Consider the following 25908-nt stretch of genomic DNA (forward strand, 5'->3'; position numbering starts at 1 on the left):
TCTGGTTTCTTATTCTGTCTACTGCTTGATCATTTTTTCACATTTTCAGCTAATATTTCCATTTAATATTCTGCTGTTTTAAATATAACATTTAGAAGTGAAATATAAACTAAACTTGAACACAACATAATAACTTAATGGATTTATTGGAGGTATAATATTACTTTGCATTTTCGTTAATTATATAAAATTATAGATTTGAGTCTGTGATCTAGATAGGAGTATAATAAAGAAAACAGCAAATAAATGGTGAAATGAGTCTTATCTGTGTCATTTCTGTAATTTGTTTAAAATGATAAAATAGTGGGGCACCTGAGTGGCTTAGTGGGTTAAAGCCTCTGCCTTCGGCTCAGGTCATGATTCCAGGGTCCTGGGATCAAGCTCCACCTCGGGCTCTCTGCTCCATGGAGAGCCTGCTTCCTCCTCTCCCTACCTGCCTCTCTGCCTACTTGTGATCTCTGTCTGTCAAATACATAAATAAAATCTTAAAATAATAGTAAAATAAAATGATAAAATAGTAAAAAATTCTCGGAGGCAAACTTGAGATTATCTAGAAGAGGATATTCATTTATGATTAGTAAGCTATAAATTGAGTGCTGTAATTGGAAGAATCTAGGCGAGAGTATACAGGTAGACCAGTGATGAGAGGATGATTAGCATACCCTGGTCTTTCTTCCAATGATCTTCTCTTCTTATCCCTTCTGAGTTACTTAAGCTCATGGTCCTACCCTCCATGCAGGCATCATCAATCAGTCTCTGCAGCTTCCCCACAGACTCACTTCAAGGCATCCCAATCTTGCTGATTTCATCCTGGCTTTTCAGTGCTCTTTCTTTTGGTCCAACTCTACCAGTGCTTCTACTAGAATTTCTAAATGCTGATTTAAATATGGATCCCATTTTAAAATTCTATTCCTATTGGGTCTAAATGGTGATCCCACCGCATTTCACTGACCCGCATCAAACTCTGTATATTCTTTCTCCATCCTGCCCGCCACCCCAACTCACTGAACTCCTGTGGAACTGAATGCAGTTTGACTTTTGCATATACCCTTTACTTTTGCTCCCCTCTTACTTCCTTTGATAAAGTCACAGTCCTGGTTATGTTCAACCCTCCACCAGTTCCGTAGCAGCACTGAATGAACCTGGAGGAAAACTCGTCCCATGGTGATGTGATTCACTTTATATTTATGGCCCCCAACATTTAAAGAATATTTAGTGCTACCTAGCAATCATTTTGTATTTCTTCAGTACATTCATTCTTTTTTTTTTTTTTTGTCATCTGAGAACCCTCTCAAGCTCTTAGATGACAATTTTATACCTTTTCTTCTCAAACTTACCATTCCACTTCTTCTATCCTCTCCCTTAACTGATGACCTTGATGTTGATTTCATTGCAAAAAATTAAAGCAGAGAGATAAGAATTTCATACATACCTGCTACCACATCTACCCCTGCTACCACATCTACAACATTTATTCACATTCTTTCCACCTTTCCTCAGATTACTTTCTCTTCTACCTCCTTAATATCGCCCTCTGCTCCAAATCATTCTCTGTAGTCCTCAGGGTGCTAATTATCTCCTGTTTTAATTTTTTAAGAAATCAAAAACAGAACTTCTCTTGACCCCTTCCTTTCTTTCTTTCTTCTCCTGATTTCTGTTGTCCCTACTGTATTCTGGCTGCTAGAGAAACCACAGACCACAAAAGTGCTTGAAATCATTGCTGAGCCCACAGAATATTTCTTCAAAGACAAGATGAAATAAGGGACGTGAAATGTTCTAGGAAGTAGAAAAATATACTTCCGGCCTCTGCGCTGCCATCATTTAGCTGAATTGTTCCTTGGTTTCCTTTGTGTGTGTGTGTGTGAGATGACTGTGATGCCTAATAAACTCACAGGACTGTTGTGAGATAGAGTTTTATTCATTCACCCATATTTTCAGTAATCTTCGCTGGGTACCTTATCCATGCTGGGCGTTGCAAGGATTGGGAAAACAAACATGACTAACACATGAGCCCTGTTATGGAAGGGTAAGACACAAAAGTTAACATCACAAATAATTAAATTACTAGATGCCTGGGAGCAGCTAAGTTAGCTGTGAAGAGTTAGATAGGGCTTAAAATCATATTCCAGGAAGAAACAACTTCAATGAAAACAATTTGAAAAAAAGATTCTACTTATTAATTTCATTTATTTTTTTATTATAAAAGTGGGAAATTTTCTTAAGTTCACTGGAATCTTGGTAGTTCACTGGTTTTTTATAACCAGAAATTTCAGTGCTATTGTTATTGTTGAATTCTTGCTGGTAATGGTTGGTGCGGGGGCCTCACTGGGGACTAATTCTGTCCTGCTCTCCAAGAGAAGTAGCCCTAATGATATAGAACTCTGATGGATTTAGTCTTGGCAGGCTAAGATCCGGTTTTGAGAATTTTTGAAGTCTATGCTATTTGAGGGAGCATGAAAATAATATAAAAATAGAAATATAAAATTACACGTAGTGTTTTAGGAAGAAGCATAAGCTGGTTAGAAGATCTGTATCTTAAGAACCATTGGCTTCATAGTAAATATGCCTTGATATCCTGGTATAGTTTTGGCTGACCAGCATCCCTTACCCTATCTGCTAATAATAATGGCACCTTAATCTTATTTTTTCTTCTTCTTCTTTTTTTCTGGTGGGGGAAACCATTGCCCTATCAATCACTGCTTTTGTGGTTCAAGTAAAATTGACACAAGCAGATCAAATCAGAACAACCTTTTCCCTTAACCACAGTGACCCTTTCAAGAAGGACATGTGGCCCAATTCAGGTTAGTCAGAACCAATGAGAATAAATCTCAGAACTTTTCCTAAGGCTATTAGAAGAGAGACGTGGTTTTTCCAGTAGACCCAACACTAATCAAAAGAAGCTAGGACCTTCCGGCAGTTACCTTCACCTTCAAGTGAAATAAACATCAAAAAACGGAACCAAGAGCAGGAGAGAATGAGCTCAAGGTCATTGTAGGTAATGTCTGAGCCCCTGTGCACAAGCGATGCCTAAAATTATCCATCCCCCTTCCCTGCATTCTTCTGTTTTGTTCCCCAGGAAAAATCCCTTTTTATGCTTAAACAATGTGAAAAGCATCCCTATTGCATGACCTGTAAGAGGTGTGACATGTAAAGATTCATGATACCATTAAGGAGCAGACTTGAATGTTTCACACTGAAAAGCAGGTTTACTAGATTCATGAAGTTAGCCAGGAAGCTTAGCTCTTTACACTTTCATTTACACGGTAATTCACATGAAGTTACAAAAAACACTGTCTTTGTGATTAAATGGTAGTAGAAGTTAAAATGGAGTTTAAAAATGGTGTGAAGAAACATATCAGAAATGAATGACAATAAAATGGCATACGGGAGAAAACGCAAGACCTTTTCAATTTGGTGACCTTCTATCCCTCAGAATTCTTTGTGTATATCATTCAAGTTTCCTATTACTTGTCATTTTCTTAGGGGGGAAACCTAGGGACTTTTTACCCTATCTAATAATGGGGGGGGTTCCATTAATTATTTCAGTCAGGTGGAAAATATTAAATAATTTGTGGCAATGGGTGAGTGAGCTTCTTGCCTATCCTTCAAGATTCATGCCACAACTTCGATACTCTAAGTCCAGCCAGAGTGGTGGCTCAGATTTTACTGCTATGGCTTGGCTTTCATTCTTACATTCATTGACAGAAAGAATGTGACCTCAGAGACTATCCCTTTCATGATGTGCCAAGAGAGCTTGCCAAATGTAAAGTGAGCTGTGTTTTTTAGTCCACTGGAATCATTCAGAAAGGTTTTTAGGTGTTTTTTGTTTTGTTTTGTTTTGTTGCTTTTTGTTTGTTTGTTTTTGCATAGGTTCACCCTTGCCCCTTTTTTTGTGCCTAAGGCTTTTTACCAACATGTATAACATCTGTTTAATGCATTTTTTAACCTTTATCTAAAATTTGTACTCACTGAAAAACATTGAAAGTGCCAGACTGCCTTGGTATTAGCAAAGCTGTCATGTCATTTGTGAAAAGGTAATAACATAATTGAATGAATTTGGGAAATCATTTTAGAAGTGAGAATTTAGATGAAGCAGGATAAGGTAATGGTTACATGTGTTTTCTTTTCTGACTTATCAAACTTTGTCTTGAATATTTCCTGATCCATGAATCAGGATAGACCATGTGATTTAATTTGACCAATGAAATGTGAGTGGAAAAATGACGTGGGCCATTCCTGAACAGAAACTTTTAAGAGTCAGTTTGCTTGGATCTCTCATTGCTTGTTCCTCTGTCATAGTATGAACATGTCTGAAGAATCTTCCTCCTCTTTTAGCATAGGTCTTAGTATTAGGGGGAATTGGATTAGAGTTGCAGCCAACAGAGTGGATGTTCATGTGAACAAAAATGCATCTTTGTTTTTGTAAGCCACTAGAATTTCTAAAACATTTGTAGATTCAAAATAACTTAGTCTAAGCCAGAATTTTTCTACCTCGGCAATACTGATATTGTAGTCTGCATAATTCTTTGTTGTGGGGGGCTGTCCTGTCATTGTCGGGGTATCAACACCACTGGCCTCTACCTACTAGGTGTTAGAAGCACCACTGCCCAGATGTAACAACTGAAAATGTTTTCCGATGTTGCTGAGTGTCCCCTAACCCAGTTGAATATCCTCAACCCAGTTGAAAAACACTAGTCTCAGGCTAGTAGTTATCAAAGTGGGGTCCCAGAACCAGCAGTATCTGCATCACCAAAATATGTTAGAATGCAGTCTCGAGCCCCTTTCAGACCTACTAAATGAGTAGGGATGGGGCTGGGGCCCAGCAAGCTATAACTCAATGAGTCCTCTGAGAGTTCTGAAGACTAAAGTTTAACCACTGGTTTAAGCTGATTGGTAACAAGCTCCTTTGTATAAGAAGAGGACATAATTATTGTTTTCACTAATTTTGATGTCTAAAGCATAAGAATTCCCTTTTTTATGAATCTGTGAGACTCAAGAGTACGCTACGTGTGTATTTTAGTGTAATACATGTCAGAGAAAATAAAGTTATATAGCATCATCAAATCTACTGTAGTCTTATAACCTGGTGATTTACTGGGTCGCAGTAATTCCAAATGAAAAAGAAATGTATTGCTTAGGAATCCAGAGGGGAGTGGCATTTTCATCTTTTAAAAAAACACTTTGTAAGATGATGTTTTTATAAGGATAATCATCAATTTCTATCCTCAGTTTCTATGATTTGACATTTGTACCCTCATTTAAGCACACTGCATATAAGAAATTAAGAAATTTATTTTTAAAGACCAAAGAATTGAAAATCAGTATTCACATTCACAGATTTGTTTGCTTAATTGCAATTTCTTTTCTGCAAATAATTGTAAAAAATTGCCTTTCATTTAATTTCCTTTTATATATGTGTGTGAAACAGATCTAGCTATGATCTTCCTTGGGGCTGATCTTAAGAATTAATTAGCTTTGCAAAGAAGATTATTATCATATGTAAAGGTATAGGCACTGTATATTATAATGCTAATTTATATAGTTAAGAAATTGAGCATTTCCCTTAGTTGAGGTACTCAATATGAAGTGAAAGCTCAGAGGTAATTTGATCTTATTAGTTCAGAAAATGATAGGGACTTATCAGTTGGAAAGGCACCAATATTTCTATGTATTTCTCCACTTTCCTCTTTTTCATATGGAATGTTTATGGGCAGAAAACCTCAAAAAAAATTTTTAATACTCTTCTCCTTAGCTTTAAATAGTACACGTGGTCCCTACTAACTTAATAAGCATTTTAAAAGTTTTCCTAAATTTAGAATTTTGGGGTGCTGGTGAATATACACAATCAGTACAGGATAAATATAATAAATTGTCTGTTTTTATTAAAATAATAAATAACAAAGAGCTAGTGCTTCTGCAATAGTAGACTAGAAAAAATGCTCAGTATCAAAAAACACAATTTGTATTTTATATTTTTTTGTCACATACTTATTTTCTGCATTCTTGGACATCAACTTTTAATTATGCTTTGAGTGAAAATATTGGGGAAAATCCTCTTGAGTTATTTTCTTTGCTAATTTTTACAGGAAGAAGTCTTGATTTTTTAATTGTCCTGTTAGGATTTTACTAAATAGCTAAGCATAACAAGCCCTTGACAGATGAGGTGAAGTCTTTCCCTTTAAAGCATTATCTGCCAGCCAGTGGAGAGTGTCATGCTACGTTTTTTAGGTCCTTTACACTCTTGAATTTGATTTGTGCTTTTACAGCACAAATCCCAACATTCAGAAGGCAGATCTGCCTGCTTCAGCTGCCTGCAGCTATAGAGAATTAGTCTGTCATTCTCCGAATCAGAGAATGTGTGAGTGTGTGAGAGAGTGTGTGTGTGTGTGTGTGTGTGTGTGTCCGCATCTGGGGCTGGGTGGCCAGGAGTGATTTAAATGTGCAGAGGGCTAATAGTGTAGCCTCTCGTTCGGGCTTGGCTTTGAAACCTGTGGCATTCTAGGCTGGACAGCCGCTTTCGTGCTTCTGTTCTAATTTAGCAGGATGTTTGCTGCCATGGCAGCCAGCAGCATCCACTGCAGCAGCAAAGAAGGGCCATAGATCTGAGAATGCAGGTGGAATACTAAAGCCCCAGACGCTCGTGCAGCACTGGGCTTCGGTGCTAAATTTCTGCTCTTAGGAGGCTCCGATGCGGAGGCTGTATGCGTTGCAACGTGTCAGCTCATCTAGAGTCAAGAGCTGCAGACATAGATCAGTGAAAGGCTGGTGAGAAGTAGGGGGGAAAAAAGGAAGAAAGAAAGAAAGAAAGAAAGAGAAGAAAAGAATAAAACAAAAAACCGGGAGTGAGATCTCTGGTGCCTCACGTTTGGGAACACAGAAGTGATACAGGGAAATGTGGACCCATCGTCCTGCTGAGACACGTGATTGGATGAAGACTGGAAAACGTAGTTGGCTTCCTGTGCTACTTTCAGCTGGAGCAGTGTCTTTGGTGAACTCTTTTCTGCTTCAGATACACTCAAGCAAAATGCTTGTAAGTACTGCTGATTAGAAAGAGAATGTGGCAAGCTTGATTGTGGGCAACTGATTAATTGTACCATCGCTCTAGAGTCTTATGTGAATGTTGGCACCTGTTGGGATTTTTACTGAAGTGCATGTGTTAATTAAAACCAAAAATGCCAGTTGCTCTCTCTGTGTAAAAGACAATATGAGGTCCAGTTGAAAAGAAGAAGCCCCTAGAAGAGCCATGCAGCGGCCGGCTGAACTCTCTGTGTTTCGGAGCAAAGAAGTAAGGCGAAGGGGAGCTTGCCTTCAGAAGCAGAAGTCTCTGACCAATCTTGCCCTCACCAGCGAAGGGGAGAGGAGACCCACTGTGCGCATTTCCAACTGGTTTGGAAATGCCGCAAAGGCCAGCCAGAGAGAATCAGACTATGCGGAGAGGCGTTCGCTGTCCAGATTTGTCTCGCGCTCTGTCCAGTCCCTGTACCACACCGGCGGCCCGGGGGCCTGGAGCCTTCTGCCCGCTAGCCAGTCAGGCAGTGAGGGCTTGGAGGGCTGGTCTTCCAGAAAGGGCTTGGAAGGCGAGAGTGATGAAGATAGCAGGTCTGAAGATGAAAACGTGTCCTCCAGGCAAAGCAGCATCAGCAGGAGCTGGGCTGAGGAGGAGGGAGAAAGCTGCCTGCGGGAAGGCACAGCTCATCTGGACGAGGATGTGATCCTCACAATGCTGGGCGACCTGGAACAGGCACTTTACACTGACTTGTTAGGTAAGTTGGATTTGTTCCCCCAGAAGGAGGGGATTTTAAGAAGCTGCCCATTTGCATTGGCTAAATAGCTTCCATTCTTCTGATGGGATTTTTAAAGCTGGTGACTCAAAAAAAAAAAAAATTAATTACTTGTTGCCATTATTTTCTTTGTAAAGCTGAACTTTTCTCAAAGTCTATTTGGAGAAAATAGATAGCAGCAATCTGCCCTGGGCACTATTGGCCTCATATCTGGGACATTCTAGACATCCATAAAGGAGTGGTTAATGTTTTACAATTGCAAACATGTTTGTTACTTAGTAATTAATGGGACTTATTTATTGAATTTTTCTCAAGGTGACCTCACCACAAACATGCAATGAACAGTGAAGGGGAAATGTCTTGGGGAAATGTTTTGTATAGTCAGTTTCTTCTGCTGCCTCAGTGGTATCCAAATAGATGGTCTTCGTTTGTACCTCAGTGACAAGCACCAGGCATGCTAGTAACACTTTCAGAAATTTAGAGGCCTCTTTTGAACAGCTTTACTCACACATTGCTTTTTGTGTGTGTGTGTGTGTGTTTGGCAAAAAAATTCTCCCAAGTGTGTACATTATAACTATTTCAACTACTGTGTCAATGACTGTGAACTATATTTATACTTTACAAAGTAGGCCTTTTTGATGGCCTAAGTCTAGTAACAACTTCTCACATAATCTGTAATTAATAAACTGTGAAGATATCTGGAGTAATTCTTCTATTTTGTTTCAGTTTGGACTTTGCTGCCTACCTAAGTAGCCAGCCTGGGTCCATTTTAGTTGCTGTGTCTCACTGAGTGTTCTACCAAAGTGCATTTCCATCACAGGGTGTCTTCTGCAAAAATCCATAAGTTTCAAACTCTTGACCACATTGTATTTTGTTAATATGTATGTTTACAAGAAAATTTCATAAAAGTCTCCCCATGTTTGAAAGATTTAAACCTGACCAGTGATCTCTTTGTTTCTGGGTAGCTGATGCTAAATGTGGATGTGTTTTTATTCTCAGTGTAATCTCTCCTGTTACCAGATGTTTGATGAAGCTTTCTGGAATCTTAGTGAACCAGCTTTAGAAGAAGAAAGCTTAGAGAGACAGTGGCAAATAGTGCTTGATTTTTCATGTCTGTTTGGCTTTAGATGAGTAATGTTTCCACAGGCATAGGAATAGTGATTTCTGAATCTGAATCTGAATGCACCAGGTGCTCAGATGTAGAAGATTGACTTCTTCACCATTGTGTGGTATCTGTGATGAACTGTTTCTCATGAAAGTCCTCTATGCAGTACAAAGGCAGGGGAGGGAGTCTTACTTTTTTAGGATCTTTTTATTCTTTTGATCCTCTAAACTGCAGGATCAAATAATATTCATCTTTTGCCTTGAAAGTAGTAGCATTTATCTCGTTCTAAGTACCTTGTATATAAGTACTCTCGAAGATATGAACAGAGAGCAGTACCCTGCCAGTATTTGTTGGTTGCTCTGCTAAATTATACCATGCTGAATGTGGGTGTGTATGTGACATATGCCTTTTTGTGCATAAATAACTTGGAGCACTACTGTCAGAGGGTAATCTCTCTATAGAAGTCTGTATATTCCGTGGTTTTTAAACTGAGCATCTGCTTATTATATTTATGGGATTATTCTTTTTAAGGCTTCCTCCACCCAACTTGTGCCAGTATTCAAAATGCGAGCAAGGAAGTAAGGAAGAATTTATTCAGATAGTTGTGACATGAATAATCATATCAGGATAATGAAGCCCTCCAATGCAATTGCCTCAATAATGATGCATGTTAAATTGGCAAATATATCCAAGCCCAGAGCACACAAGAATTTTAGGATTTCTGCCACATGCTTGAATAGATTCTGCTTCGGACTCAAAATGGCCTCTTCCAGGTTAATTTTTAGGCCGGGTTCCTAGAATTCATCTCTTTAGTCTTAAGAATCCTAATAGATTAGACTAGAGTCTGTGCTGCAACTATATAGGAGAATATTTAAAAGGTAGTTGGCTGTGTTTTGGCTATTTTCTGCTCAAAGTATCTATCTTAAGAGAATTTGAAAATTTCCATCCAAATCACTGTTGGGGACATCTGTAAAATTAGGGTTCTCAAAATAAATCAGGCAGCTGTACTCTAAATAATAACATTTGCAAAGTAGGTGATGTAGAGGACATAATTCTCTGTGAATCAGGTTCATTCATATATAATTTGACTTCCTATTAAAAGATGACAGTGCTGGCAGTGTTAATTACAATGTATATAATTAAAGCCTAAAAAGTACGAGCAGGACCGCACAGATTAAGTGGCCCATCTACCCCTAAGCAAAAATGTAAAAGCTACTGGTTTTCCCAAAAGAGGCCTCCTGATTATCAGACAGGATAGTAAGGGCTTACACACATTTTCCAAAATGGCATATTCTGGAATTCACTTTAAGTTTTTAACTTAAAGGAAACTGTAAACTGCTTTCTCATTGCTTATAAAGTGTCTTCTGTAAGTGGGGCAAAGAGTAGGTCTCAACTGAGCCTTAATGGATTTGAGAGTTTGGAAGTGAGAGGAGATATAACACTGAATGAATTTATCATATGTATTTTTCTCTGCTAACTTTTATTTGTCACTAATGTGTCATTTTACTTGTGCTTTTACATTTGGGCTTTTCAGCTGAGGCTCCCATCCCTCCCCCAATCTTCTAGACATCATTTGGATACAAATTTATAGGATGTTTCAGATTTGCATAATCCTAAAGGGGTTTGTAAAGTGTATATAATTGTATTTTGACTTTTGTGGGTCATTGAAAACATTCACTGCTTTAGATTTTGGCTTGGTTGTCATCTTCCATAACCTGAATGAGGCAGGGATTATGTTTTGTTCAATTAAGTACTGGGAGGAAAATATCTGTCTGGTTGTCATGAACGGTACAGTGCCATGTGAGTGAATATTGTGGTGAATAAAACCAAAGGAGGAAAGGAGCTTGTGGTTCTGAAATCGGAGAGAAGCTGTATAAACAAAAATGTATGCAGTTGGAAAAACCAAGGACCTAAGATGGCTTTTGGATTGGAAGAAGGATATTTATTTATTTATCTATCTATTTATTTATATTTATGTATTTGAGAGAGAGTGTGCATGGGGGTGGGGAAGGGCAGAGGGAGAGAATCTTCAAGCAGACTCTGAGCTGAGCAGGGAGCATGGCTTTGTGTGGGGCTCGATCCTATAACCCATGAGATCACAACCTGAGCTGAAACCAAGAGTCCAATGCGTAACGACCTGAGTCACGCAGGAACCCCAGAAGAAGGATGTTTAAAAGATGAGGATGTGAGAAAACATTTAGTGAAATGGAACTTCTGAAAATACAATGTTCCTATAATTTATATTAAGAAGGTACTGAAAATAATTCAAATATCATGCTAGGCTAGGGACAAGTGATTGAAATGCAACTTGATTACAGTGTAAGAGTTCTCACAGAGGGAAGGAGGCCAAGGACAGGTGATGTGTAATGGTATATATTGTGACCTTGTGTAGGGTCAATAACTGTATTCCCTCCTCCCTACTGTAAAGGTCATCTCAATACTTCCCGCCCTTAAGACTTCTCAGTTCTTACCATCGCTTAGAATCTTATATTCTAATACTGGCTCTAGTGCTTCTCCAATTTTGTTTCATTCTGCACTATTTCTTTTACCCACTTGAACTAAAATCTCTCCGATCACCTCTGCCTTTCCTTCGGCTGTAATGATATCCTACTCTTTAAGATTTTCCTTACATGCTCCTTCTTTATCTTCAGGGTTTTACCAGGTTGTTTAGAAGTAAAAAGTAGGCTTCTTTCTAGCCATTTTTTCAAATATGCTGTTATATTTATGAGAAGGGTGAGATGAATTTCTGGAGAGATTATTATTAGAATCTCAAGGGTTATTAACAGCTTTGAGTTTTAAAGTGATGTTAATTTATGAGGTTAAGGATTGCATGCCTTTAAATAGTGTAGGAAAAGTTTATGCCATGTGCATGAGTGTACAATACATATTTTTCTATCTTGATTATATATTAAGCATTTTTTATACTTTCTAAGGTTGAAGTAATAATGCTATTTTTAAGCATATTTTAATTGTCCAAATATTTTGTCAATTAAAAAGTAGACATTTACAGACTGGCAGCAGAATGGTGGATGTTTTGGCAACCACTTGGGATGAGGAAAAATGAACAACAGAGTGATGTTTGGCTGAAGAAGAAAATAGAGGAGTGGGCAGTTGGTGTGTTCCAGTCTCTGAAATTTAGTGGCTTACAGAGTAGCTAGGACCACTCGATGGAAATGAAAGGGAGGCAAATTGTCCATCCTCAGAAATGTTTTCACATTTAGACCTGTCCAAGAGTAGAAGGAGCCATCTCTTCCTGAGAGGATGCCTCTCCAATCTTGGAGGTTTAAGGCAGACCCATGGCTATCTCCCACGTGAGGCATAGATGAGTTTCCTCACTGGCTGAGAGGCAAGGACAGACATTCTCTGAAATCCCTACCAACGCTATGCTGATATTATACATGTTAAGTGAGTGCATTTGCTGTATATATATATATATTTTTTAATCTGGCATGAATTCTGTAGAAGAAAATGAACACATCAAATATCTACCAATATTCTTGAAACAGATTGTAGATATACATCTTCCCCTGTGTGATGGCTTTCATATAGAAGTTTAATATATGCTATTTTCTAACTTCACTTTCCCTTTTGTTTTTCCTTTCCTTCCATTCCCTTCTCTTTCCCCCATCCCTGTCCTTTACTTTCCTCTCTTCCCCTCTCCTTCCCATACCTTCCCTCCCCTTAGCCCATCCATTCCCTACCTCCCTTCTTCCCTCTCTTCCTTTCTTCGTTCATCTTTCCTTTTTTATTATATTAATTACTATATTAAATGTGATTGGATTAAAACTTACAATTAAAAACAGAGATTATCAGAATGAATAATATAAGACTGAAATTTATCTTGCCAATATGAATACATACTTTAGAGTCACAAAGAGTTTAAAAGTAAAAAGATAGAAAAAATATACACCATCCAAACACAAATCATAAGAAAGCTAGTGTAATTGCATTTCTATCAGACAAAGTAGACTTCAAACAAGAAATATTGTCCAAGTTAGAGACAGATACTTTATAATGATAAAGTATTGAATGTATCAACTGACAGGGCAATTCTGAACATAATACACCTAATAACAGAGCTTTGAAGTCCATAAAACAAAAACTGACAAAACTAAATGGGGAAGAAGATAAATTCACAATTATCACTAGAAACTTTAACAAGCAACTCTCAGAAATAGAACAAATAGATTTTTTTATTACTTGTTTTAAAGATTTTACTTATTGATTTGACACAGAGAGAGAACACAAGTAGGTAGAGAGAAAGACAGAGAGAGAAGGGGAAGCAGACTCCCTTCTGAGCAGAGAGCCTGATGTGGGGCTCGATCCCAGGACCCTGAGATCATGACCTGAGCTGAAGGCAGAGGCTTAACCCACTGAACCACCTGGTGTCCCTTTTTAATTACTTTAAAAAATTAACATATACTGGCCCCAGGGGGACAGGTCTGTAAATCGTCAGGCTTACACAACTCACAGCACTCACCATATCACATACCCTCCCCAATGTCCGTAACCCAACCACCCTCTCCCTACCCCCTGGCAACCCTCAGTTTGGTTTGTGAGACTAAGAGTCACTTAAAGATTACCTCCCTCCTGACCCCATCTTGTTTCATTTTTTTCTTCCCTACCCCCCAAGTCCCCCACTTTGCCTTTCAAATTTCTCATATCAGGGAGATCATATGATAATTGTCTTTCTCTGATTGACTTATTTCGCTCAGCATAATACCCTCTAGTTCCATCCACGTTGTTGCAAATGGGAAGATTTAGTTTCTTTTGATGGCTGCATAGTATTCCATTGTAGATATATACCACATCTTCTTTATCCATTCATCTGTTGGTAGACATCTAGGTTCTTTCCATAGTTTGGCTACTGTGGACATTGCTGTTATAAACATTCGGATGCATGTGCCCTTTTGGGTGACTACATTCCTATCTTTAGGTTAAATACCCAGTAGTGCAATTGCTGGGTCATAGGGTAGCTCCATTTTCAACTTTTTGAGGAACCTCCGTACTGTTTTCCAGAGTGGCTGCACCAGCTTGTTTTCTCACCAACAGTGTAGGAGAGTTCCCCTTTATCTGCATCCTCTCCAACATCTGTCATTTCCTGACTTGTTAATTTTAGCCATTCTGACTGGTGTGATGAGGTATCTTATTGTGATTTTGATTTGTATTTCCCTGACACCAAGGGATCTGGAGCACTTTTTCATGTGTCTGTTGGCCACCTGGATGTCTTCCTTGCAGAAATGTCTATTCATGTCCTCTGCCCATTTCTTGATTGGATTGTTTATTTTTTGGGTATTGAGTTTGATAAATTCTTTATAGATATTGGATACTACCCTTTATCTGATACGTTGTTTGCAAATATCTTCTCCCATTCTGTCAATTGTTTTTTGGTTTTGTTGACTGTTTCCTTTGCTGTGCAAAGCTTTTGATCTTGATGACGTCCCAATAGTTCATTTTTACCCTTGCTTCCCTTGCCTTTGGCTGTGTTTCTATGAAGAAGTTGCTGTGGCTGAGATCAAAGAGGTTGCTGCCTCCAGAATATTGATGGATTCCTTTCTCACATTGAGGTCTTTCATCCATTTGGAGTCTATTTTTGTGTGTGGTGTAAGGAAATGGTCCAGGTTCATCTTTCTGCATGTGGCTGTCCAGTTTTCCCAACACCATTTGTTGAAGAGACTGTCTTTTTTCCATTGGACATTCTTTCCTGCTTTGTCAAAGATTAATTGACCATAGAGTTGAGTGTCTATTTCTGGGCTCTCTGTTCTGCTCTATTGATCTATGTGTCTGTTTTTGTGCCAGTACCATACGTCTTAATGATTACAGCTTTGTAATAGAGCTTGAAGTCTGGAATCGTGATGCCACCAACTTTGGCTTTCCTTATCAACATTCCTCTGGCTATTTGGGGTCTTTTAGGTTCCATATAAATTTTAGGATTATATGTTCCATTTCTTTGAAAAAATTTGATGGTATTTGGTAGGGACTGCAATAAATGTGTAGATTGTTTTAGGTAGCATAGACATTTTCACAATATTTGTCCTTCCAATCCATGAGCATGGAATATTATCCATTTCTTTGTGTCTTCCTCCATTTCTTTCATGAGTACTTCATAGTTTTCTGAGTACAGATTCTTTGCCTCTTTGGTTAGGTTTATCCCTAGGTATCTTATGGTTTGGGTGTAATTGTAAATGGGATTGACTCCTTAATTTCTCTTTCTTCTGTCTTGTTGTTGGTGTATAGAAATGCAACTGATTTCTGTGCACTGATTTTATATCCTGACACATTACTGAATTCCAGTTTTGGAGTGAGTCTTTTAGGTTTTCCACATAAAGTATCATTTCATCTGCAAAGAGTGATTGTTTGACTCCTTATTTGCTGATTTGGCTGCCTTTAATTTTGTTGTTGTTTTTGTTGTCTGATTGAGGAGGCTAGGACTTCTGATACTATGTTGAATAGCAGTGGTGATAATGGATATCCCTGCCTTGTTCCTGAACTTAGCGGAAAAACTCTTAGTTTTTCTCCATTGAGAATGATATTTGCTGTGGGTTTTTCTATTGCTTGGGATGGAATGTTCCGAATATACTGTGATGTGCACCTGGTCCAGTGTGTCATTTAAGGCCTTTATTTCCTTGTTGATCTTTTACTTGGATGATCTGTCCGTTTCAGTGAGGGGGATGTTAATGTTCCGTACTATTATTGTATTATTGTTGATGTGTTTCTTTGATTTTGTTATTAATTGGTTTATATAGTTCGCTGCTCTTATGTTAGGGGCATAGATATTTAAAATTGTTATATCTCTTTGTTGGACAGATCCTTTGGGTTCGATATAGTGTCCTTCCTCATCTCTTAGTGTAGTCTTTGACTTAAAATCTAATGTATCTGATATAAGGATTGCCAGCGCAGCTTTCTTTTGATGTCCATTAGCATGGTAAATGGTTTTCCACCCCCTCACTTTAAATCTGGAGGTGTCTTTGGGTCTAAAATGAGTTTCTTGTAGACAGCATATTGATGGCTTTTTTTTTTTTTTAATCCATTTTGATACCTGTGTCTTTTGAATGGGGCATTTAGCCCATTTACATTCAGGGTAACTATTGAAAGATATGAATTTAGTGCCATTGTATTGCCTATAAGGTGACTGTTACTGTATATTGTCTCCATTCCTCTCTGGTCTACTACTTTCACACTCTCTTTGCTTAGAGGAACCCTTTCAATATTTCCTGTAGGGTTGGATTGGTGTATACAAATCTTTAAGTTTTTGTTTGTCCTGGAATCTTTTGGTCTCTCTTTCTATTTTTAATGATAGCCTAGCTGGATATAGTATTCTTGACTGCATGTTTTTCTCATTTAGTGCTCTGAATATATAATGCCAGTTCTTTCTGGCCTGCCAGGTCTCTGTGGATAAGTGTGCTGCCAATCTCATATTTTTACTATTGTATGTTACAGACTATTGTCTTGGGCTGCTTTCAGGATTTTCTCTTTGTCACTAATACTTGCTAGTTTTACTATTAGATGACGGGGTATGGACCTATTTTTATTGATTTTGATGGGGGTTGTGTGTGCCTCCTGGGTTTTGATGTTTGTTCCCTTGGCCATATTAGGGACATTCTCTATTATAATTCGCTCCAGTATACCTTCTGCCCCCCTCTCTCTTTCTTCTTCTTCTGGAATCCCAATTATTCTAATATTGTTTCATCTTATGATATCACTTATCTTGCAAATTCTCCCCTCATGGTCCAGTACTTGTTTGTCTCTTTTGCTTAGCTGCTTTATTCTCCATCATTTGGTCTTCTATATCACTAATTCTCTCTTCTGCCTCATTTGTTGTAGCAGTAAGAGCTTCCATTTTTTATTGCACCTCATTAATAGCTTTTTTATTTCAACCTGTTTAGATTTTAGTTCTTCTATTTCTCCAGAAAGGGCTTTTATTTCCCCAGACAGGGTTTCTCTGATATCTTCCATGCCTTTTTCGAGCCTAGCTAACACCTTGAGAATCATCATTCTGGACTCTGGATCTGACATATTGCCAATGTCTGTATCGATTAGGTCCATAGCCTTCAATACTGCCTCTTGTTCTTTTTTTGTGTGTGGTGATTTTTCCACCCTGTCATTTTATCCAGATAAGAATATATGAGTGAGAGAACAAAGTAGTAAAAGGGTGTTAAAGATGCCAGGAAAATGTATACCAACCAAATCAGAAGAGAACCAAAATTGGGGGGATAAGTGAGGGGGGTAAAAAGAAGTTTTAAAAAATTAAAGAAAAATCAATTTTCACATATATATATATATATATATATATATATATATATACATGTATATATATATATATATATATTGGTTTATATAGTTTATATATATATAAATTTATATATATACGCGTATATATATATATATGTGAAAATTGATTTTTCTTTAAATTTTTAAACTATATTTTGGGTATATTTTGGTCCCTTAGAAGAGAGTACCTCCTAAAATTTTAAAGAAAGAGAAACTTGTATATATACAAAAATAAGGGTAAAATGACGAAGGGATTGACTATGACTGTAAAGATGAAAATTTTTAAAAATTTCTAAAACAGGAATTGATAATTTGGTTGGAAAAAGAAAGTGGAGAGAATGTGCTCAGGCTGGAGACTAGAACAATACCCTGTGCTATATTTAGGGTATATTTTGATGTATTAGAAGAAATATTATGCCAAAAATTTTTTAGAAGATAAAACCCTATATGTATACAAAAAATAAAGTTAGATCCAATGAAGAATGAAATATGACTGTAATAATGGAGATTTTAAAAGTTTGGTCTTTTTAAGAAAGGTATTGTTAAGATAAACTAGTTAATAAAAGTTAAATAGGAAATAGGAAAAGTTAAAAAAAAACTTAGAATAAGAAAAAATTTAAAATTTAATTAACTTTGCAAGACTAAAGAATCATGGGGAGAAAGCCATGAATTCCATTCTTTGCTTTCCCTTCCTCTGGAATTCTGCTATTCTCCTTGAGCAGTGAGCTGGGTCTTGGCTGGATGTTCTTGCTGATCTTCTGGGGGAGGGACCTGTTTTAGTGATTCTCAGATGTCTTTGCCCGAGGTCCAACTGTGCCCCCCTTGCCAGGGGCCAGCTTAAGTAATCTGATCAGGTTTGTTCTTGGGAACTCTTGTTCCCTGAATGTTTTCCATAGAGCTTTGGAGGACGGGAATGCAAATGGTGGCCTCCCAATCTCTGGCCCGGATTAGCTGAGAGCTTGGTTCCCCACTCCTCAGTGAGCCCTCCTAGAAAAGCAGTCAGTCATTCCTGTCTCCCTGGCCTCCAGCTTTGCTCCAAGTGACCGAACATTTCAGTCTCTGGCACACAGCCCCGTTTGGATTCTCCAAACACAGAAGATTCCTGCCTCCAGAGAAGGAAGTTGGGTCTCCCCAGATCTGCCATTTATGGGGTCCCTGCTCAAAAAGCAGGGCCTGACTATGCCATGGATCACAGTTTAAGGTAACTCTGAGCTGAGAATCTGCTCCTCAGCTCCATCTCTGTAGCTGGCTTCCCCATTCTGATACCTGTATGCTCTGCTACACTCAGACACCTCCGATCCTTCTGTGACCTCACAGCACCTGAGACCACACTGTCCCTTTGAGGGCTCCACCCCTGGTTGGACTCTGGAATGATGTCCCTCGGTGGAGCAGACTTTTTTTTTTTTTAAAGATTTTATTTATTTATTTGACAGAGATCACAAGTAGGCAGAGCAGCAGATGGGGCGGGGGGTATAAGCAGACTCGCTGCCAAGCAGAGAGCCCAATGTGGGGCTCGATCCCAGGACCCTGAGATCACGACCTGAGCTGAAGGCAGAGGCTTAATCCACTGAGCCACCCAGTCTGGAGCAGACTTTTGCTCTGTCACTTGTCGGGAGCTGGCCCTTCCTTCCACAGCCTCTCTTCCCGTCCCTTCAGATTCACTTCTCCACACATCCTACCTTTTAGAAAGTGGTCCATTTTCTGTTTCTACAATTGCTGCTCTTCTTTTCGATCTCCTGTTGGGTTGTCGGTGTTAGGAATGCTTTGATATCTACCTAGCTGAACTCCTGTGACCTAACATCATCTCAGTCTGCTAATCCTCTGCCATCTTGACTCCTACCCCTCATCTTTCTTTTTTTTTTTTTTTTTTAAATTTCTCTACTTCCTCTATTGTGTCCCCATGTTCTTTTCAGTCTCCAAATAGACCAGTTTCAGGTGGCCACTGGCTTGGAAGTATTACATGTCCATAATCAAACTCATTTAATGGTACCTCTGCATCTCAAAGAGAGGTGGTGGTTGAGCAAGGCCAGCATTTGTCACATTGGAAACCTGTGGGTTTCATGCGTATTAAACACATGCTGGGTTTAGATGCTGGGGACTTTATTGGCACTCTGGTGTCACAGGGGTATTTTGTGAGTCCCTGTAGAAAGTGTAGAAAAATCAACATATTTTTATTTAAAAATATAGCCACGCAATGTTAATAGAAGACTTATAATGCTATTGCCTCTGTAAGAAAAGACCTCTGTCTTATTCCCCAGAGCCCAAATGTGTAATTGCTATAAGGTAAGTTTATCTTACTCTCCTGACTAGACCTAGAAATAGGTAATTATGAGATTAATTAGGTTCCAAATAATTTCAGATTTTTAAATTAAGCTCAATAATGTGGAGTACTAAATAGTATATTACTGAATTAATCACTGTCACTTCGCAATAATTAAGGTCATGGATCTACAAAGTATTATTGTATTATCATCACTCCTCATCAGTTATTACTTGTAATGATACATTTGTTTCTATTCACATTTTATTGAATGTGAATGTAGAAAGAAGAATTACACTTTTCAGAGAGTAGCCATTTGGAATTTCCTACCTATTGTTATATTTTTAAGGAGAAGAATTTATATTACTTATCTATGTATGCAGTTATTCTGAGATCAGTAAATGACTTGACTGGCAAATATATTATGTTACTTTTCCAGGTGAAGACCCTGAAACAAGAAGAATGAGAACAGTTAAAAACATAGCAGATTTGAGGCAAAATTTAGAGGAGACTATGTCCAGTCTTCGTGGGACCCAGATAAGCCACAGGTTTTTTTCTCAATTCTATATATTGTTGGGCCAATAAAGAAAAAAAATGACTATCAAGAACTTAACATCTTATAAGAATAAAGAAAAAATTTAATTTCCCCTTACTATTTTCTCACTTAAATTTTACATGACATTCAGCTGGCTACTTCTTAGCATATACCCTGGGACTTTTTTCTCCCATCCACCTCTTCTTCTATAGAGTATCCCTTTCAAATTAAAATAGCTACTGAAATTATCACCATCACAACCAAGTAGATTTCCGTGCCTGTGACAAAGAACAGTGGGCAGAAGTTGCAGTTGAAATGCATCTGGGGCAGGAGTGGGGTTGGGGGGGGGGGTACAGAGAGACTCTGAAACATAATTGGTCTCAACTTCCAGAATAGTTCTGGCAAGCCATTGGGGTTAGGTGAAGGGTTGGTTGAAACTGTGAAACACAATTTTGCTTTATCTACAATGTGACAATGACCTTTCTTTCAAAAGCAAAAAAGCAAAACAACAATTTTCTAATGAATGCCCCATCTCACATGCTGACATCTGCAGAGGTGTTTCGCATCTCATCATGAAAGTATAATTTGACTTTCATGAAAATGACATACTTCTAAGAAATGACTCAGCTCTAGCCTTTCCTGTCTTCATGTATTTTTGGTCTATGATCCCAAGTGAATCCGAGTATAGTTCTTTCTTCATTTGTTTGCCAGCACCCTGGAGACAACATTTGACAGCACTGTGACAACAGAAGTGAATGGAAGGACCATACCCAACCTGACAAGCCGACCCACTCCCATGACCTGGAGGTTGGGTCAGGCATGTCCTCGACTTCAGGCTGGAGATGCTCCCTCCCTGGGGGCTGGCTACCCTCGCAGTGGTACCAGCCGATTCATCCACACAGACCCCTCGAGGTTCATGTACACAACACCTCTCCGTCGAGCAGCTGTCTCTCGACTGGGAAACATATCCCAAATTGACATGAGTGAGAAAGCAAGCAGTGACCTGGACATGTCTTCTGAAGTCGACGTTGGTGGATATATGAGTGACGGTGATATCCTTGGGAAAAGTCTCAGGGCTGATGACATCAATAGTGGGTAAGTGGCCTTGGTCTCTACCAACATTGCACACACAGGGAATGTTCTACTAAGATGCATGAGCTAGAGAAAAAGTCATTCTGTCAGCTCACAAAGTCATTAGAACTCATGAAAAATCGAAGATTGTTTGGAGATATATCAGACCTTCTCTTCTGCTCATTCATGAAGAGTAAAATATCTAAAACTTCTATAAAATCTTTTCATTGTAGGCCCTTAAATCTTTCTGTTGTTAGTTGAGAGAACCAAATGTGCCCTGTGCTTTTTGGAGTGATTTTCACAGAATTCTTAAGTCACAGATTTTGTAGTAAAAGACGTGGGAAGGGGACAGGAAGAGTTTTGCAGGGCTGATGGATTTTATTTTTTCAATTTGGTTTGTCAAAAATGCCTCTAACTTCTTTGAAGACAGATATTTTCTAGCTTTCTTCAGTTATGCACCTCCAATCTAACTTGAGGGAAAATCATTTTAAAATTGAGATTTTCAATCTCTTTTGATGGTATCAGATTTATTTTTTAAATCATAGCCTTTGTTTTTCTTCTGTTTTCTATTGTAATCTGCAAAAAATATTGTGATTATAAAACTCTTAAAGATTTTGGCAATGTGGAATATTCAGCCCAATCTGAAAATAAGCCCCAGTGGAGGCAATAGGATACTCTATTAAAGCTACTTCTATAAATAATTATAATTCCTTACAGATACCAAACCTTATCCTAAATAGCCACGATTGTATAATGCTAAGGAAAAGGGAGACTTGCATTAGAAGTCACATACATCTGGCTTCAAAACCTTGGCTCTGTAATGCAAGGAAAAGCTTCCCAAATCAAGTTTATAATTTTCATGATTTCCCAAAATGCTAAATTTAGGGATTTGACCTACTTTTTGTCCTTATACATCTGAGAGAACCAGTATCAAAAAGCATTCTTCTATATGAGTAACCTTCCTGACATCCTTCATGAAAGAAAAGAAAAGAAAAAGGAAAATGTTATTTGAAAGGAGACAGACCTAAAAAAAAAAAAAAAAAAAAATTACAGAAGACCTTTCGATGTATAGCTCTGCTGTGATGTCCCCATATCCAGTGCTTTCATATGTGCTCCTTCCCAGATGCCTAAATTCCAACAGTTTAGAATTCGGGAGACAGATTGCGGTCAGTTAGGGTAGGAGGTAGTTGAGATGCTGCTGGAGTCAGAGTCTAATTTAAATTCCTTTCTACAATTTGCTGTCTGTGGATGCCATGGGGGCTTAATTTGCCCAAACTCTTTGTTTTCTGTAATAAGGATGAAATTGCAGAATCTCCACAAAATTATTAGGAATTAAGGAAATAACCCACAAAATTGTACTTACTCAAAGCCTGTCACAGTATGAGAGTTGAGTCAATTTGTCATCAGCATCATAATTCCATTTATTATCATTAATAATCACACTAACTTGTAGATGTTATTGTTATCATTTTTGTCCATATTAAATACCATCTGGGGGTGAGATACCCAGTTTGGGCAGCACAGGAGCTACACTTTTGAAAGCATGAACTTTTTCTCCTGTCTCTCCCTTTTCTCACCCACTGTTTCTACTCTCACTCCTATCTCCTCCTCTTTTCTTTCTTCATCACTTTAAGTGAGAGCATATGTGGTTTTTTTTTTTTGTTTTGTTTTTTGTTTTTTTGTTTTTTTGACAGACAGAGATTACAAGTAGGCAGAGAGGCAGTCAGAGAGAGGAGGAAGCAGGCTCCCTGCTGAGCAGAGAGCCCAGTGTGGGGCTCGGTCCCAGGACCCTGGGATCATGACCTGAGCCGAAGGCAGAGGCTTTAACCCACTGAGCCACCCAGGCGCCCCGAGACCATATGTGTTTTTATATTCACTATTGGATGAAGATTTATTTTTTATTTAAATTCAATTAATTATCATATAGTGTATTATTAATTTCAGAAGTAGAGGTCAGTGATCCATCAGTGGTTTTTGTTTTTTTTTTTTAAGATTTTGTTTATTTATTTGACAGAGAGACACAGCAAGAGAGAAAACACAAGCAGGGGAGTGGGAGAGGGAGAAGCAGGCTTCCCACTGAGCATGGAGCCTGATGTGGAGCTCAGTCCCAGGACCCTGGGATCATGACCTGAGCCAAAGGCAGGCGCTTAACGACTGAGCCACCGAGGCAACCCTCATCAGTCTTACATAACACCCAGTGCTCATCACATCACCTGTCCTCCTTAATGCCCTTCACCCAGTTACCCCATCCCCTTACACCCCTTCCCTCCAGCAACCTTCACTTTATCTTTACGGTTAGGAGTCTCTTATGACTTGTCTACCTCTCTGATTTCATCTTGATTTATTTTTCCTTCCCTTGCCCTATGATCTTCTGCTTCTGTTTCTTAAATGCCACATATCAGTGAGATCAGATGACAATTTTCTTTCTCTGATTGACTTATTTCGCTCAGCATAATGCCCTCTAGTTCCATCCATGTAGTTACAAATGGCAAGATTTCATTTGTTTTGATGGCTGCATAGTATTCCATTGTATATATACACAACATCTTCTTTATCCATTCATCTGTTGATGGACTTCTGGGCTCTTTCCATGGTTTAGCTATTGTAGACATTGCTGCTATAAACATTGGGGTGCAGATTCCTCTTTGGATCACTACATTTGTATCTTTGGGGTAAATACCTAGTAGTTTAGTTGCTTGGTCTTAGGGTAGCTCTATTTTCAATGTTTTGAGGAACCTCCATACTGTTTTCCAGAGTGGCTGCCGCAGCTTGCATTCCCACCAATAGTGTATGAGGGTTCCCCTTTCTCTGAATCTTCGCCAACACCTGTTGTTTCCTGTCTTGTTAATTTTAGCCATTCTGGTGTGAGGTGGTATCTCACTGTGGTTTTGATTTGAATTTGCTGAGTAATTGTTCATGAGTCAGGTGGCAAAGTCCGGTGGAATGCTAGGTGGGACACTGTGGTTTCAGGATTCTTGGGGCCACAGGAAGATAGGGGTGCCTGACTGCATCAGAGTTCCCAGGCACTAGAGCAAGGGAGCTGGCTGCAATCAGTTAACCTAGGAGTGGGCTCTCAGCTTGATGTTGCCATAAATCATGAATTGCAGCACGGTTTGATGACTGCTCTCCGAGCCAGGGCACAGCAAGCAGGTGAACTACAGGGAGACCTCTTCCATGCCCCTGAATAAAGATTTAATTATATACATAAATATAGCATATTTATATACACAGATACACATGCACATATTAATGTATACACACATATATACATATACATAGAATATACACACAGACAGACAGACACACACTCACACACACACAGGCAGTCAATCTCCTTATCTGTAGTAGTCACCACATATACTGAATTAGTGAATATTGAACCATTGCTCCTAGGGGAAATACAGACATAGTTCCTGTGAGCTTTGGGTCACAACATTTTTATCAACTCATCAGAATATAATCTTTTTTTATGTGTATTTAAATTTAAAGCCACCTTATTTGTGAATTAATACATATTATAGGCTCATTAACATTGAGCTCATGCCTTCACAGCACTGTAATTCATGCCTACATGAAGTTTATCTAAGTCATAGTTTTTTACGAGACACACCACAGCCTTCCTACACTTTGGGACACAAGAACACCTCAAGACTACAGTTGAGGGGGCATTTTAAGCAGCAGAATCTCCAACAGGGAGCACAAAAATGCAGAAAATATGGCTCTAAAGAGCCTGTAAAAAGGAGACATTGACAGTAAGGGAGCCAAATCAAGAAGGGAGAATGTCACCTTATTTATTTGACCTCAGCTGGGAATGTCCTCACGGGCAACTCCAATTGCTGTTCTGCACCTGTCTGTGAATGATCATGGAAGTGTTGCAGTTATTGATTTGCAAATTTTAGCAAGTAAGCAAATTTGTAAATATGGAGTTTGTGAATAATGAAGATTGACTATTTATTTATATACACAGAAAATGCTTATCTGAGGAGAGAAAACATGCATATCTTGGGAGCAATTTAAATCAGAAATCAATGGACATTGACAATGCAATGTGTGAGTAATTTCAAAAGTTTTGTACAGATCAAAACTTAGCTAAAAGTTCAGAAGAAAGAGAAAGTGTTAAATCCAGGCATGAGATAGAAAGGAGTGGATAAGAAAAGGAAATAGTTTAATTTAAATAGCTATAGAGGAGGGAAATGTATTAAGAGAATATCTGTAAGAAAAGGAGAAATATTGTAGAAAGAATGTCATTCAGTGAACTTGACTAAAATATAATTTTTAGAATCAGAAGGACAGTTGGATTAGAGGACATTCACTGACCTTTCCTTTAATCAAGAGTCATGGAATCTGAATATTTAATTTTGAGAGATAGGGTCTATTGTGACAGGCCTCAATAACATTATGCTTAGAAATTTAAACTGTGTACTCTAAGCAGTGGAAATCACTGTTTCTTAAGATTATTTAGTAGCCACACAGAAGAGGTCATGAAGATGATTTCTGAAAGCCCCCCTCAGGGGAAATCTGCAAAATGTATTGAGAGGAGAAGCTCTGATGTAGATTTCAGACACTGCTGCAGAACTTGAGGTCCAAGGTCTATAAGCCAGAAATATGGGCGTAGCCTTGATGGGGATGAAAGGAGCAGAAAAACTGATATGGAAGATACTACGAAGGAGAAATTTACAGACAAAGTGATAGACGCTACTCATAAGGGCTTAAGAGAGGCAGTGAATTCAGATAAGATGCCCATTTTCTAAGCGCCAGAAAGGGGAAATTATAGCTTTAGAGAAAATAGGCAGAAAAAGAGGCTTTTTTTTTTTTTTTCTTTTTTGAGAAAGCAGATGGGAGATGATGAGTGTAGAGTTAGAAACATAGAGTGGATGACATTGTG

At 38.5% G+C, this 25908-nt stretch overlaps 1 protein-coding gene across 5 annotated transcripts in view; it reads left to right on the forward strand.

The window, feature by feature from the left end:
• NAV3 (neuron navigator 3) overlaps window positions 1–25908 on the forward strand; it is an 853944-nt gene that overhangs the window by 664979 nt on the left and 163057 nt on the right. For 4 of the 5 annotated variants that reach the window (XM_059186398.1, XM_059186399.1, XM_059186402.1 and 1 more), the window contains 2 exons: window positions 19857–19965; window positions 20664–21047. In XM_059186398.1, the coding sequence (XP_059042381.1) occupies window positions 19857–19965; window positions 20664–21047 (493 nt within the window). Of the gene's footprint in view, window positions 1–6309; window positions 7764–19856; window positions 19966–20663; window positions 21048–25908 lie in introns of those variants that run through there. The other variant, XM_059186403.1, reaches the window with a different exon arrangement.

Source organism: Mustela lutreola, chromosome 8 (assembly GCF_030435805.1).
Source record: "Mustela lutreola isolate mMusLut2 chromosome 8, mMusLut2.pri, whole genome shotgun sequence".
NCBI classification, from domain to species: domain Eukaryota; kingdom Metazoa; phylum Chordata; class Mammalia; order Carnivora; family Mustelidae; genus Mustela; species Mustela lutreola.